This window comes from Hypanus sabinus, chromosome 7 (assembly GCF_030144855.1).
Source record: "Hypanus sabinus isolate sHypSab1 chromosome 7, sHypSab1.hap1, whole genome shotgun sequence".
NCBI lineage: Eukaryota > Metazoa > Chordata > Chondrichthyes > Myliobatiformes > Dasyatidae > Hypanus > Hypanus sabinus.
This window is the reverse complement of record NC_082712.1, coordinates 126,700,004-126,717,561: the sequence shown is the minus strand read 5'-3', so window position 1 is coordinate 126,717,561 and position 17,558 is coordinate 126,700,004. Positions and strand designations below refer to the sequence as shown.

The 17,558-nt window shown below is 40.2% G+C and overlaps 1 protein-coding gene across 1 annotated transcript in view; it reads left to right on the top strand.

Moving 5' to 3' along the window:
* The window catches only part of LOC132397542 (kielin/chordin-like protein), a gene marked incomplete at its 5' end in the record, with an annotated part of 349,645 nt that overhangs the window by 84,606 nt on the left and 247,481 nt on the right, over positions 1–17,558 (top strand). The window contains 3 exons of the mRNA XM_059976368.1: positions 11,575–11,669; positions 12,697–12,786; positions 13,081–13,140. Of these exons, the coding sequence (XP_059832351.1) occupies positions 11,575–11,669; positions 12,697–12,786; positions 13,081–13,140 (245 nt within the window). The remainder of the gene's footprint in view (positions 1–11,574; positions 11,670–12,696; positions 12,787–13,080; positions 13,141–17,558) is intronic.

Here is a 17,558-nt window from a genome sequence, read left to right as displayed (position 1 = left end):
GATGCAAAAGCAGTTCATTCCAATGAGAAGGAAGGATTCAAAGAGGGGGAAAGGGCCACAGTGGTTGACAAAGAAAGTCAGAGATTGTATAGCATTAAAGAAAAAGAAGTATGACAGGGCTAAGATGAGTGGGAATACAGATGATTGGGAAAGTTTTAAGGAAAGCAGATCTTAACTAAAAAAGCAATACGGAGAGAAAAAATCAGGTATGAGCTCAGTCTAGCCAGGAATATAAAAGGGGATAGCAAAAGCTTTTTTAGCTATGTGAAGAGAAAGAAGATAGTTAAGAACAATGTTGGCCCCTTGAAGAATGAATTGGGAGAAATTGTTATGGGAAACAGGGAAATGGCAACAGAATTTAATGCGTACTTTAGATCTGTCTTCACCAGGGAGGACACAAGCAATCTCCCAGATGTATGGACGGGCCAAGGTCATAAGATATCAGAGGAATTGAGACAGATTGACATTAGGAAAGAAACTGTGATGAGTAGACTGATAGGACTGAAGGCTAATAAATCCCTGGGTCCAGATGGTCTGCATGCGAGGGTTCTAAAAGAGGTGGCTCAGGAAATTGCGGATGCATTGGTAATCATTTTCCAATGTTCCTTAGATTCAGGATCAGTTCCTGAAGATTGGAGAGTGGCTAATGTTATCCCACTTTTCAAGAAGGGAGGGAAGGAGAAAACAGAGAACTATCGCCCTGTTAGCCTAACATCAGTCGTGGGGAAGATGCTTGAGGCCATTATTAAGGACGAAATAGTGGCATATCTTGATGGCAGTAATAGGATTAGGCCGAGCCAGCATGGATTTACCAAGGGCAAATCATGCTTGACTAATCTGTTGGAGTTTTTTGAGGGTGTAACAAGGATGTTAGATGAGGGTAAGCCAGTGGATGTAGTGTACCTAGATTTTCAGAAGGCATTCGATAAGGTGCCACATAGGAGATTGGTGAGTAAAATCAGAGCTCATGGCATTGGGGGCAGGGTTTCAACATGGATAGAAAACTGGTTGGCAGATAGAAAGCAAAGGGTAGCAGTGAATGGATGTTTCTCCGACTGGCTGGAGGTGATTAGTGGGGTACCACAGGGCTCTGTATTGGGACCACAGCTCTTTACGATTTATGTCAACGATTTAGATGAGGGCATTGAAAACTATATCAGCAAGTTTGCTGACGATACTAAACTGGGTGGCAGTGTGACATGCAAAGAGGATGTTAGGAGAATACAGGGAGACTTGGATAGGCTGGGTGAGTGGGCAGATACTTGGCAGATGTCATTCAATGTGAATAAATGTGAAGTTATCCACTTTGGAAGCAGGAACAAGAGGGCAGAGTATTGTCCGAACGGTGTAGAGTTAGGTAAGGGAGAAATGCAAAGAGACCTAGGAGTCCTAGTTCATCAGTCAATGAAGGTGAATGAGCAAGTGCAACAGGCAGTGAAGAGGGCAAATGGAATGTTGGCCTTTATTACAAGGGGAATTGAGTACAAGAGCAAGGATGTCCTTTTGCGTTTGTACAGGGCCCTGGTGAGACCACACCTGGAATATTGTGTACAGTTTTGGTCTCCAGGTTTAAAGAAGGACATTCTGGCAATTGAGGAAGTGCAGCGTAGATTCACTAGGTTGATTCCTGGGATGGCAGGGCTGTCTTACGCAGAGAGATTGGAGAGATTGGGCTTGTACACACTGGAATTGAGGAGATTGAGAGGGGATCTGATTGAAACGTTTAGGATAATTAAAGGATTTGATAGGATTGAGACAGGAAATATGTTCCAGATGTTGGGAGAGTCCAGTACCAGAGGGCATGGATTGAGAATAAGAGGTCAGTTATTTAAAACGGAGTTGAGGAAGAACTACTTCTCCCAGAGAGTTGGGGAGGTGTGGAATGCACTGCCTCGGAAGACGGTGGAGGCCAATTCTCTGGATGCTTTCAAGAAGGAGCTAGATAGATATCTGATGGATAGGGGAAACAAGGGATATGGGGACAAGGCAGGGACTGGGTATTGATAGTGAATGATCAGCCATGATCTCAGAATGGCGGTGCAGACTTGAGGGGCCGAATTGTCTACTTCTGTACCTATTGTCTATTGTCTATCAGTTTCGGACCAAGATATTATACTGAAAGTATTGTTAATATGGGTATAGCAAAAGATTTATTGCCTTTGTTATATTTCTACTGTTAAGCTCTGACAGGTTTTCTTAAGCCTTGAAGTAAATTCTGAAAGTTTTTCCTTTATCACACTATTATTATTATTATTATTTGTTATTATTTCTTTGCTTTCTTTTTGTTTTTCCACAGTTTGTTGTCGTTTGCACATTGGTTGTTTGTTCATCCTGTTGGGTGCAATTTTTCATGTATTCTATAGTATTTACTGTGAATGCCATCAAGAAATTAAATCTCAACGCTGTATGTGGTGACATATATGTATCTTAATAATAACTTTACTTTGAAGTTTTAATGGCAAAGCAGGCTTAAGATGATGAGTAAACATAATCTAGTTCCCATTTTCTAAAATAAATGGATAATTTGTGCTTTTGAAATTGGGTGGAAATTTTAGTTGATATCATACCAGTCAGTAATGACAAGATTATCTTGTATCCCAGGACCCTCTATGTGCAATAATTTCAAATGAAACCAAAAATTGAACTTGCGGAACTTATCTGTGGCTCTGGTACTTAACAAAGTTGTACAAAAAGCAATGGAATTCATACCAGGATATTAAATATATCAGATGTTGGTTCATGTATTAAGACTTCTAGAAATACAGTGGGCCACTGAGGACCTTCATGAAAAGAATAAACAAAAAAAGGCATCTCACATCATTGTAAAATATGAAAAAATACCTATTTATTACTTAGGTTATCACAAAGTACTTCACAGTCAATGAATTATATCTGCCGTGCTGTTGGAACATAGCTAACGGCAGCAATTATTTTGAATACGCAGTTTACTACAGAAGTTAACATACCAACTGGTTGAACTGCTTTAGGCATTGGCTGAGGGATAGATTTTGGCCAGGATACTATAAGAACTCCTCATTGTTCTCCAGATAATGCCAGAAGAGAAAATAACTCTCTGAGTAACAAAGACAGTCCCAGTTTAATATTTCAGTTGAAAACTATTGACAATGCAACATTTCTTAATACTTCCACTGAAGTGCCCGCTTGTATTCTGTGCTTAGATCCTGGGCATGGAATTTGACACATTTCAGAAGTTCAGAAGGTATCTCCTGAAGCTGTCATTGATCTGTCATCACCTACCCAAAATTCTCAACGCTCCACAGTCTCAGAATTAAGACCCGCTAGTGAGGAGATGCACAAAATTCCCATATTTCAATATTCAACGTGGAAGATAATTGCAGCAACTTCTCTGTTTAGTTGTTATGCCACATTGTTGATAAAAGATAAACATAATTGTGTGGGAGGAAGGGATTGGAGAGATAGAGCAATATTTATTATTTAGTAGTCCAATAGGCCAAAACGGATCAAAATGGTGCCAGTGAACCACTGAGATGTGTTGCAGGCTGCTTATGAAACTTATAAATATACATCTTCTGAATTATACTCACTGCAAACTGCAGCCTGTAATTTCCCTTTAAACAACATACTATTGAACCATCCTAATAAACTAGTGATCCTATGATCTTCTAAGGATTAAACTCTCAGCCATGCAGATGTGGCTCCTTTAAGTGGACAAAGTTACATCACTATAGCTGGAAGAGAGGGAGGAGGGGAAAACTGCAAGCTAAGTTGTAACCAGATCCTCTACAGGCATCTTGTTGGCAAATATATAGTTGCCGAAGAACAAGATTGAGGACCTAAGGGTGACATTTCTGTATTGGAGGGAAATGAGGAAGTTATGGAGACATGGCTCACTCTGATCATGCAATCAGACCTGAGGGCTTCTCAGTACACAGGATAGACTGAACTTCTGATTCAGAGAAAACAAAAGCTGGGTTGGTGTTTCAGGATTAACTCTCTGTGGTGCTCAGGTGCAATAGTCTTGGTCTTGTCGCACTCTTGTTCCCCTTAACTAGAACATCTAACAAATAAATGCTGAGCATTCTACTTACCAAGAGAGTTCTCCTTCAGGATCCTGACTGCAGTTTACATACCGCCAAAGACCGACATTAACCAAGCATTTGAGATATTGAATGCAGCCAACACCAAACAAGCAAGTACCCACCCCAATGCATTTCAAAGCATAGTCTGGCACTTCATTTAGACTTGCTTGAGGAAATCTCTGCCCAATTATCATCAACATATATCCTGCATCCCAACACACTTGACTACTTCTATACTACGATTAGGAATGCCTACTGATACATACCTAGACCGCATTTCGGGAAATCTGATCTCCTGGCTGTCCTTCTCTATATGGATACAAGGAAAGGCTAAAGATCAAGGTCCAGATATAAGGACAACAAAGAGGTGGTTGCAAGAGGCAGAGGAACAGCTATGGGATTGCTTTGAGTTGGTGTACTGGAATGTGTTCAAGGACTCATCAGAGGATCTGAGTGACTGCACCATGGTTGTCATGGAATTCCTTAAAACAGTTGAGTATGTGTGTCCCCACAAGATCATTCAGAGTGTACCCCAACCAGAGGTCCTGGATGTATCATGGGATCCACAGTCCACAATCTCTGGAAATCTAGCTCATATGCAGAGAGACAATTCTGGACTAAATTTGACTTACTGAGGTATTCTCAATAGCTGTGGCAGGGCTTGAATGCTAGTTCATCTTACAAAGTGAAATCAAGTGAGACAGATGACAGCAGGGCTTCACTTCCAGATGAACACAATGCTTGCTGTGCTCTCTTTGATCGTCAAAACGTGGAGGAACTTTCATCAACTATCACAGCCCCCCCCCCCCCCCGATGACCCTTTGATCTCAGTCCCTGAGGAAAGCATGACAGCATCCTTCAGGAGGGTGAACCTAAGGAAAGCATCCGGCCCAGATGCAGAACCTGGTGAGTACTAAAAACCTGTGCTGATTGACAGGCTGGTGTGTTCATCTTTAATCTCTTGCTTTGGCAGACTGAGGTATGTATCTGCTTCAAGCAGGCTTCAATTATACCAGTGCCTAAGAAGAACGTGGTTACTTGCCTCAACTGCTATCGTCCACTAGCACTTGCATCTACTGTGATGAAGTGCTTTAATGGCTGGTGATGAAGCACATCAACCACTGCTGAGAAGCAACTTGGATCCACTCTAATCAGTCTACCGGCACATCAGGTCCACAGCAGATGCTATTTCATTCGCTCTTCACTCAACCCCTGGAACATCTGAACAGCAAAGGTGTATACATCAGGATGCTCTTTATTGACTACAGCTTGGCATTCAGCACTATCATTCCATCAAAACTAATCAAAAAGCTTCAAAAACTTGCCTTCAATACTTACTTGTGCAATTAGATCTTCCGTTTTCTCACTTGCAGACCCCAGCTAGTTCAGATTGGCAACAACAGCTCCTCCACAGTCTCCATCAGCAAAGGTACAACACGAGGCTGAATGCTTAGCCCCCTGCTCTCTTTACACTTACGACCGTGTAGCTAAGCACAACTCCAATGCATTTTCAAGTTTGTTGACGACACCACTGTCATTGGCCGAATCAAGGATGTTGATGAATCAGCATCTGCAGATTTTCTCTTGTTTGTGATTGGACAAACTTTTGCAGATATGTTGTGGAGACTATATTGACTGGGTGCATCAGAGCGTAGTATAGAAATATTAATGCCCTTGAATGGAAAATCTGTCAGAAAGTAGTGGATACAGCCCAGTCCATCACAGTCCCTCCCCACTATTCAGCATATCTACATGGAGCATTGTCATAGGAAAGCAGTATCCATCATCAAGGACCTGTGTCATCCAGACCATGCTCTGTTCTCACTGCTGTCATCAGGAAGGAGGTAAAGGAGCATCATCATCCACACTACACTCAGGAGCAATTATTACCCCTCAACCACCAGCTCTTGAACCAGAGGTGTACAACTTCACTCACCCCATCACTAAAGTGTTCCCTCAACTTATTGACTCACTTTCAAGGACTCTTCCTCACAGTATTTATTGCTTATTTATCTATTAATATTTTATATATTTTCTTTTACATACTTGCCCAGTTTGTTGTCCTTTGCACTTTGGTTATATGTCCATACTGTTGGGTGCAGTCGTTCATTGATTCTTTTGTGTTTCTTGGATTTACTGAGTATGCCAAACCGAAAAATAATCTTAGGGTTGTAGATGGTGACATACATGTACTTTGATAATAATAAATGTACTTTATACTTTGTACATTGCATGGACTTTGACTAGAATTTTTGGACTCTGAATTTAAAAGTAGCTGCTGTCAATTTTAAAAGAAATTTATGGAATTACTTATTAAGGTTTTGTCCCTTAACCATCAGCAATTGCGCACTTCTTTTATGTTAATATTTAAAACATTGTTGTCTACTGAGCAAATCATATATCCTTCCAGAACCATTAGAATTAAACTTAGATTTTGATTTGAATAGGCAACCTGAATGCTTTTGTTAGTAAAGGACAATCGCAAATTGGCAACGTTGAAGAAAGTGTGGCAGTGCACATACATACATCTATCTGTATAAGACCATAAGAGACCATAAGATATATGCCATGAAATTTGTTGTTTTGTTGCAGTACTACATTGCAATACATAATAATAAAAATTATAAATTACAATAAGGAATATATGTAAAAAAGAGAAAATGAAATTAAATAAGTAGTGCAAAAAAAGGAAAAAATACTGAGATAGAAACAAGAGAAAATCTGTAGATTCTGGAAATCCAAGCAACACACACAAATGCTGGATGAACTTGACAGGCCGGGCAGCATCTATGGAAAAAAGTACAGTCGCCATTTCGGGCTAAGACCCAGTACTGATGAAGGGTCCTGTGTGATGGGCATCCTTAATAGTGGATGCCACTGTGTTTAGAGCATAATGCCATAAGATATTGGAGCAGAATTAGGCCATTTGGCCAATTGAGTCTACTCCACCATTTCATCTGGTTGACCCATTTTTCCTTTCAGTCCCAATTTCCTACCTTCCCCCTATGTCACTTCATGTCCTGACTAATCAAGAATCTATCAACCAGTCCCATAAATATACATGAAGTCTTAGCCTCTACAGCTGCCTGTAGCAATGAATTTCACAGATTCTCCGGTCTCTGGCTAAAGAAATTTCTCCTTATCTCAGTTCTAAAAGGACACACCTCTATTCTCAGGCTGCGTTCTCTGGTCTTCGACTCTCCCACCATAGGAAACCACATCCACTCTATCAAGGCCTTTCACAATTTGATAGATTTCAATGAGGTCACCCCTCATTTTTTTGAATTCTAATGAACATAGGCCCAGAGCCATCAAACACTCTTTCATATGACAAGCCATTCAATCCTGGAATAATTTTCGTAAAATTTCTTTGAACCCTCTCCAGTTTTTCTAAGATAAGCGGCTCAAAACTGCTCGCAATATTCCAAGTGAGGCCTCACCAGTGCTTTATAAAGTCTCAACATTACTACCTTGCTTTTATATTCTAGTTCTGTTGAAATGAATGCAAACATTATATTTGCCTTCCCCACCACATACTCAACCTGCATATTTAACGAGTCCTGCACAAGGACTCCCAAGTCTGTTTGCACCTCAGTTTTTTTTTGTATTTTTTCTCCATTTAAGAAATAGTCAACCTTTTCATTTCTTCTACCAATATGCAGAGCCATACTCTTCCCAACACAGTATTTCGTCTGCCATTTCTTTGCCCATTTTCCTAATCTAAGTCTCTTACTTACTCAAAATTACCTGCTCTTCCACCTATCTTCATATTGTCTGCAAACTTTGCAAGCAATCCATCAATTCCATCAACCAAATCACTGACATGTAATGTAGAATGAATCAGTCCCAACACAGGCCCCTGTGGAACACCACTAGTCACCAGCAGCTAACAAGAAAAGGCTCCCCCTATTTCCACTCTTTGCTTCCTGCCAATCAGCCAATTCAGTATTGATGCTAATATCTTTTCTGCAATGCCATGGCCTCTTAAATGTTAAGCAGCCTCAGGTGTAGCACGTCGTCAAAAGGCCTTCTGAAAATCTAAGTACACAATATCAAACAATTCACCTTTGACTGTTCTGCTTGCTATTTCTTCAAAGAATTCCAACAGATTTGTTAGGCAAGGTATTCTCTTGAAGAAACCATCCTGACTATGGCCTATTTTATCATGTGCCCCCAAGTACCCCGAAACCCCATCCTTAATAATGAACTCCTACATCTTCCCAGCCACTGAGGTCAGACCTGTAGTTTCCTTTCCTCTGCCTCTCTCACTTCATGGAGTGATATTTGCAGTTTTCCAATCTTCCGGAACTATTCCAGAATCTAGTGATTCTTGAAAGATCATTACTAATGCCTCCACAATCTCTTCAGCCACCTCTTCAGAACTCTGGGGTGTACACCAATTGGTCCAGGTGACGTATCTACCTTTAGACCTTTCAGTTTCCCAAGAACCTTCTCTCTAGTAATAGTAACTTCACACACTTCATGTCCCCTAACACCTGGAACTTTCACCATACTGTTTGTGTCTTCCACAGTGAAGGCTGATGCAAAATACTTATTCAGTTCGTCTGCCATTTTCTTGTCCCCATTACAACCTCTCCAGCATCACTTTCCAACTGTCTGGTATCCACTCTTATCTCTCTTTTACATTTTATGTATCTGAATAAACTTTTGGTATCCTCTTTAATATTATTGGCCAGTTACTTTTGTACTTTATTTTTACCTTCTTAATGACATTATTTAGTTGCCTTCTGTTAGTGTTTAAAAGCTGTCCAATCCTCCAACTTCCCATTAATTTTTGCTCTATTGTATGTCTTGTGTTTTGCTCTTATGTTGGCTCTGACTTCTCTTGTTAGTCACGGTTATGTCATCTTTCTTCTGAAATTTCAGGGTTTATTCGATCATATTGTGATCAGTTGCCCTTCAGGGTTCTTTTACCTTCAGATCTCTAATGAATTCTGGTTCATTGCATAACACCCAGTCTAGGATAGCTGATCCCCTAGTGGGCTCAACCATGAGCTGCTCTATAAAGACATCTCATAGCCACTCTAGAAATTGTCCCTCCCGTAATCCATCTCCAACCTGATTTTTCCAATCTGCCTGCATATTGAAGTCCCACATGACTATTGCAATATTGCCCTTTTGACATGCATTTTTTATCTCCTGTTGTAATTTGTAGACCACATCCTTACTACTGTTTGGTGGTGTATATATAACTCCCATCAGGGTCTTTTCACCCTTGCAATTCCTTAGCTCAGTCCACAATGATTCAACACCTTCCAACCCTATGTCACCTCTTTCTAACGATTTGGTTTCATTTTTTACCAACAGAGTAACACTCTGCTTTCTAACCTGTCCTTTTGATACAATGTGTATCCTTCAAAATTAAGCTCTCAGCTATAATCTTCTTTCAGCCATGATTTTATGATGCCTGTAGCATCATACATGCCAATCTGCAACTGTGCTACAAGGTCATCTCCCCTCTTCCATATACGGTGTGCATTCAGATATATCACCTTCAGTCTTCTATTTACCCGTTTTAATTTTTGTCTGACTTTCACATTGCAACTTATCCTGTTGACTGCAATGTTGCCTATCAACAACCTCTCCTCACTACACATTGCCTCTGTTTGTAAACCAACTACCTCATCTTCAGCACTACCATCTGCCTTTCCTACGATACTTCTTGCATTGAAATATACACAGCTCGGGACTCTAGCCGCACCATGCTCAACCTTTTGATTCCTGACTTTGTCTAAGGTCTTATCAACAATGGCTTCCACAACCTGTCCACTAACTGTTCTGGGACTCTGGTTCACATCGCCCTGCAATTCTAGTTTAAACCCCACCATGCAGTATTAACAAACTTTCCTGCTAGGATATTAGTCCCCCTCCAGTTCAGGCACAAATCATTCCTTCTGTTCAGGTCCCACCTTCCCTGGAAGAGAGCCCAATGATCCAAACATCTTATGCCCTCCCTCCTACACCAACTCCTTAGCTACGCTTTAACTGTATAATCTTCCTGGCCCTGGCCTCACTAGCATGTGACACAGGTAGCAATCCTGAGATCACAACCCTGGAGGTCCTGCCCTTTAACTTAGCACCTAACTTCCTGAACTCCCACTGCAGAACTTCATTACTCATTCTACCCATGTGTTTGGTACCTACATGAACCATGACTTCAGGCTATTCACCTTCCCACTTAAGAATGCTTTGGACTCAATCCAAGATATCCTGGACCCAGGCACGTGGGAGGCAACATACCCTTGAGGAATCTTGTTCTTGCCCACAGAACCTCCTGTCTGTTCCCCTAACTAATGCATCCTCTATCACCACAACATACCTCTTCTCCCCCCTTTCGTTCTGAGTCACAGAGGCAGGCTCAGTACCAGAGACCCAACCATATAGCCATATAACAACTACAGCACGGAAACAGGTCATCTCAGCCCTTCTAGTCTGTGCCAAACGCTTACTCTCACCTAGTCCAACCGACCTGCACTCAGCCCATAACCCTCCATTCCTTTCCTGTCCATATACCTATCCAATTTTATTTTAAAATGTGACCACTGTGACTTTCCTCTGTTAGGTCAATACCCACCCTCCCCTGCCCCCAAACAGTATCCAATCTGCTAAATCCTGTTGTTGAGGGGGATAGCAAAAGTATTGAGGTTGAGAACTTTGAGTCCATAGGAGTGAACATCACCAACGGTCTGCCCTGTTCTAATCGTATTGCTATCACAGCAAAGAAAACTCATCAATGCCACCACTTTCTCAGGAGGCCAAAGAAATTTGGCATGTGCCCATCAAGCCTTACCAACTTTTGTCAATTCACCATGAAAAGCATCTATCTGGATCCATAACAACTTGAAATGGCAACTGCTCTGCACATGGCTGCAAGAAAAAGCAGTGTTGTAGTCACAACTCAGCACATCATGGAAAACAGCCTCCTCTCATTGGTCTACACTTTTCGCTGTCTCTGTAAAACAGCAAGTGTAATCAAGGGCACAACCCACTCCAAACATTCTGTCTTCTTCCCTCACCAAATATGCAGAGGATTCAAAGCATGCATCACCAGGCTCACGGACAGCTTCAATCCTACTGCTCTAAGACACTTGAACTAACCTCTTGTACAATAAGATGAACTCTTGACCTCATTATCTATCTCATTCTGATCTTACGTGCACTACACTTTCTATGTAGCTGTTACACTTTATTCCGCATTGTTTTTTTTTTAACTTTGCTCTACTGCAGTGAACTGTGCAATAGTTTGTTTGAACAGAATGCAAGACAAGCTTTTCACAAGAACTTGGTACATATGACAACAATAAACCAACTCCAATTCCAATTCAAAGCAATTGTGCTTGCGATTATTCTTTGCTCAACCAAACCAGATTAAATAGCCATTTCTGTAAGTAAATGTTTGTCTATAAACAGTAATGAATTAACTCCTTATCTTTGGCCGTGCACTCTTTTGGCAACATCTATGTGATACATTTATTCATTCTCTTCTTTGTAGGTATCGCCACGGTCCTCATATGTGCCAATCACGATATGGGAATGGGTGCTGCCTCGGATGGAACCCAACACTGGGCAGTGGGCTGTGTGTCATACGTAAGTGACAAAATGAAGGAGATTCTTCAGATTTGGCTTCACTTCCTCAACCTGCTCCAAAGCCTCTCAGCTGCTGTCCAATAAATTCTGATTTGGTCAGACATTCTTTCAGTTTAAATCCTATACTGAATGAAGGGTAAAGGCATTTTCTTGTGGCAAGAGCATCTCTTACATGCACAGACAATTTCTGGTGTGTGACTGGAAATACAGAATGACGCACTGTTAATAATGAACTCACTCATGGTTTCTCAAACTCAATCACTCTTCAATGACTCCGTCTCTCACTCACTCACTCTGAGTCTCAGTTAACTCCTCACCTGCTGAACACTGTCTCTTACTTTCTCACTTCTACCCATGCATATACCATTGATCTGAACACACACTGGCACCCACACACACATACACAATATCACTCTTTGCTCTTATTCCTGCTCTCATTCACACCCCAAGCACTACGATGGACAGGACTACTGCCTCCAGGCTGATGGTGTTCACTGCCTGATTAGCACACAGAGTGCCAGAGCTTGTGTGGACACCACAGGAAAGGCAGACCTGATTCCTATCCAAGATCTATTCATGCCTTGTCTGTCAGCCTTTGAATTCTATCCCAACTCACCTCATATTGTGCTGTCTGTCCCCACATTATCAGCTGCAGATTCACCTTCTACCCCTCCGATTCTGAATCTTTTTCAGTATATTGTAATGTTCACTTCCAGAATACTCTTGTGTTCCTTTGTTTCTCTGCTAAGTTTCTCCAACAAGGACATGTTCTTGAGATCTTTGTTGCATATCTGAAGCACTATTAGTTGTATTCGTTGAACCACATTGCTTGTACTTGATAATGATGGTTATAAAAATGTCTTGGAAAAGTCAAGCAATAGTTTCCAAAGTTGAAGAAACTAATTATTGCAAGCTGCGATGATTACTGCATGCAGTTCCAAAGTTCAGCTGTTGTAAATTAGTGCAAACATTTTCTACTGGGAGAATGCTGCACTTTAACTTTTGACCTTTCTTGATTTGTTTGTAGCTGTGTGTTCCTTTGGATGTGGAAATGGTTTCTGTGTCGCACCCAATCTCTGCTTATGCAGAGGAGGTCAACAAGGAATCTCCTGTTCAGGTAACCATAGCAGCTATCAATTACTGCTGAGATAATGTATCTGCATTGTTTAGTTTTGGATGCAATAAAAATTGGAAAGAGGAAATTTCTTTGTATGTGGGACCCATATTAACATTGACTAACTTCTGATAGTTGGTAGATATCCTCTGCAAAGCAGTGACTTGAGAGGCAAAGTCAGCAATTTGAAAAGTAGGGGCCATATCGTCTTTTCTGAAGAAATTTATAAAGATTGCAAGGTCAGATGGATGTGCTGGGATTTAACTGATATTTTCATGTTTTTTTTTTTAATTTCAGATGATGGAAGGTCGGGTCACCTTTTCAGTGATACATTATTAAACCACTCTGACATTGATGGTGAGAAAAAAAATGAGCATCGCTTCAGGTCTAAGTTGATAAAATTGTGCTTGTAACATATTTGGTGGGTACTAATGAACACTGTTTAAAAAGGTGTCTGAGCAAGGTTATGTAAATAAACAGTAGATATTTTAAAATAATACACTATACTGAAGGTTTGGTTGTCTTTAGCTATGCTAAAGTATTAAAGGTCTGAATGCAAACCAGTCTCCTCCAACCCACTTATTTTTAAGTGTAACTGAGTCTAAGTGTCTGAGTCAAACCAAGTTGGGAGTTTTGATAGTGTCATGAGGCTGACACCTTCTAACTGACCCTGCTTTCAAAGATGAACTCCAGACTGAGTCCCCTAGGCCTTGGGAAATGACAACTGAAAAAAAGTGAAAGCAGCTTTGGAAAGATGTGCCTTACAGATCTGCTTCTTGGCTAGGAACAGCCAAGGCCTCTTACACAGCCATCCCCAATCACTTTCACCAACCAGTTTTCAGGCACTCCACTATGTGCCTACTTCCTTGGCTTTGAACATCTGTGGACTTGTCTGATGTTTGCAATTATAAACAGAAAATGCTGGAAATACTCTTAGGTTGGGCAGTTTATGTGGAAAGAGGAATAGGCAATGAGAACTAATCTTGGCAAAAAACGATAGTCATTCTCTATCCAAACATGCCTCAAATGGCATTAATATCCCACAAATCAAAATTGATATGGCTTCTAGATACAGTTGGTTCAATTTTGAATTTGTTAACTAGTGTGATTAAAATGACATGTTAATTGTAATCCACTTACCTGCCAATGTCAACTTAATGGTCATCAACAGATCTTGGTATATGTCAGTTTTAAAATATAGTGGAAAAGAATATCAGCTTAAAGAAACTTATTAAGTGTGCAACACTGTAGTTTCTTAAAACTTGCATTTTTTTAAAAGTTTTTTTTTGTTATATTTAATCATCATTGAAGTGCCCTCATAGTTAATACCGTGATTTCCCTTCCTTATTGTATGACTGATCTCATTGTACATTAACCTTCTTGGGTGTCAAAACTAGTACAGGAAATTGTTCTGGCTCCGGCCCTAATAATTCAAAGCAGTATTTAGCTTTTCTACACAGTCATATGTGAGCCAGCCAGAAACAGATACACTTTTTATTTTGAAGAAATGGATCAAATTGGCAATTATTGAAAAGTTGGCAGGAACAGCTTATAATTCTAAGGTCCAGTTTTCCTTAAGTCAATTTATTTTAAACTACTTGTCTGACTGGATGTGTCCTTTATTTTTCTGAATGCTTTGATTAAGTTATCTTGAACGCAAGCTTCTCTGAAGTGCACCCAACTCCTTTGGGATGGTGCATTCCAATTTTTTTTTTACAATTGCACATATGTGCAATAGTTTCTGAGTACAGATTGGAAATAATTTTAAGGTAGACTAAGATTTATTAAAAAGGCAATCCTGCATTTTCTGAAACAGGCATTTCATAGCTAAGGAATCCACCCATTGATGATGTAATAAGACTCAAGTTTTTCATTTTGCATTCTGAATCACTTCTGTAGAGCCGTGCTGATTTTGAAATCCCTGGAATGTTTTTAATACCCACTCTGTGTTGTTTCATCTTCTCTTCTAATGGTACTTGATTAATTTCAAATTAGAATGTAGAGTATTCCCCTCCTTTAAAATCTCAATCACTGTAACAGCCTGAATTGTCTATTATGCAGTTTTGATACAGTGCCTATAAAAAGTATTCACCACCACCCCCACCCCACCCCCCGGAAGTCCTCACGTTTTATTGTTTTACAACATTGAATCACAGTGGATTTAATTTGGCTTTTTTGACATTGATCAACAGAAAAAGACTCGTGTCAAAGTGAAAACACATCTCTACAGTGATCTAAATTAATTACAATTATAAAATACAGAATACTTCATTGCGTAAGTATCACCCCCTTTAATATGACACACCAAATCATAACTGGTGCCCAATTGCTTTTAGAAGTAGCATAATTAGTAAAAGTGTCCGAGCTATATATAAAGCTGTGTGCAGTCAAGGTGTTTATTTTGATCGTAGTAAAAAAACACCTGTACCTGGAAGGTCCAACTGCTGGTGAGTCAATATCTTGGCAAAAACTACACCATGAAGACAAAAGAACACTGCAAGCAACTCCATGAAATGGTCAATGAAAAGCACAAGTCAGGAGATGGATACAAGAAAATTTCCAGGTCATCGAATTTCTATTGGAGTACAGTTAAGTCAATCATCAAGAAATGCAAAGAATATGGCACAGCTGTAAATCAGCCTGGAGCAGGCTGTCCTCCAAAACTAAGTGACCATGCAAGAAGGGGACGTGGGGGTTGCGACTGAGAGACCTATGAAAATTCTGAGGAGTTACAATCTTCAATGGCTGAGATGGGATACTGCGCAAAAAAACAACTGTTGCTAGTCGCATCTTTATGGAAGAGTGACAAAGAGAAAACCACTGTTGAAAAAAACTCACATAAACTCTCTGCTAGAGTGTGCCAGAAGGCATGTGGGAGACTCTGAAGTCAGCTGGAAGAAGGTTCTATGGTCTAATGAAACCAAAATCAAGCTTTTTGGCCATCAGACTAAACACTATGCTTAGTGTAAGCCATACACCGCTCATCATCAACAACATATCATCCCTACTGTGAAGCATGGTGGTGACGATATCATGCTAAGGGGATGCATCACTGCAGCAGGCCCTGGAAGACTTGTGAAGGTAGAGGGTAAAATGAATGCTGCAAAGTACAAGGGAATCCTGGAGGAAAACCTGATGCAGTCTACAAGAGAACTGTAACTTTGGAGAAGACTTGTTTTCTAGCAAGACAATGACCCCAAGCATAAAGCGAAAGCTACATGTTAAGTGAATGGCTTAAAAACATCAAAGTCCATGTGCTGGAGTGACCAAGTCAGAGCTCAGACCTCAATCGAATTGAGAATTTGTGGCTGGACTTGAAAGGGGCTGTTCACTCACGATCCCCATGCAATCTGACAGAGCTTGAGCAGTTTTGTAAAGAAGAATGGGGAAAAATTGCAGGCTATTCACACAGGCTCAAGGCTGTAATTGCTGCCAAAGGTGCATCTACTGAATACTGACTTGATGGTGGTGTTAATTATATAATCAATTATTTTGTGTTTAATAATGGTAATAAATTTAGACCAATTTTTAGAAATTTGTTTACACTTTGACATGAAAGAGTCTTTTCTGTTGATCAGTGTTAAAAACCAAATTAAATCCATTGTGATTCAATGTTGTAAAACAATAAAACATGAAAACTTCCAAGGGTGGGTGAATACTTTTTATAGACACTGTACATACTATTCTGGTTTTTCTAGTTATGCTTGGGCTCTGGGAGAAAGGAATGCAACTGTGTGCCATTTTTTTTTAGAGATCTTGTGAGTGCTTGGATACCATCTATATTTCCTTTGACATCATAGAAGGTCGTTTCAAGGAACTCAATCTTGGGGCAATCCAATTCCTTAATACAAAGTTTGTAATTTTTCCTGTAACTTAATCTCCCAACATTTCCATCATCTTCCTACACCCATTGCCCCAACTTGCAGATTCTCCCGTCCCGCTAAACATGCAAGTGTATTTATATGACAAGTTAACCTACCAAACAACATGTCTTTGGAATGAGGAAGAAAATTTGTGTATTCAGAGGGAGAATGTACAAATTCCACATGGGCAACTCCAGATTCCAGGTCTGAACCCTGTTGCTGGAGATGGAGGACGCCATTTCTGTTCACCGTGCCACTCTGCTACGCAGCCTTTTCAAAAGAGAGGTTAACTGCTGTTTCCTTCACCGTGAACTAGTTTCTTGCCAACAGAACTGTAATGTTCAAAAATATAGTTTAGAACTTTCCCCTGGGTGCAGGGTGGACTTATCCAAAGATATATCTTGCTGTAACTGAGTTGCTAGTCACACATCTGCCCAAATAGCCAAGGCTAGTTCAGTGAGGGCCAGATACTTTCTGGGATCTGATCTTCTGGATGTTAATTAAAGGTAAATACCTGAGAATAAGAACAAAAGAATACCTTAGCACATTATAAAATATCCCGAATAGAAGGAGATGTTAAGCATGACTTTATTATGGACTTGGACTTGGGATAGCAGGCATTCAGCCGATTGGGAACAATTACTAAGGTTAACAGTACAAGGGAGCTGGATTTAATTTAGGAGTTTCATTGAATGTACAAGGTTTTCTCTGGAAGAAACTGAGTTCATCGCATGGAACAACTATATTAAACCATCCCTAGTGGAAATAGTGCAATTAAATATATTGCAACACAGAGGTCATTCTGAATGCTAAACTTTCGATAAACTACTGTCAGAGAGTTTATTTTTTAGAAGTGTTTCTGTTAGTTGATACTATATGTCTTGAGATGTACATCTTCCTGTCATGCATGAC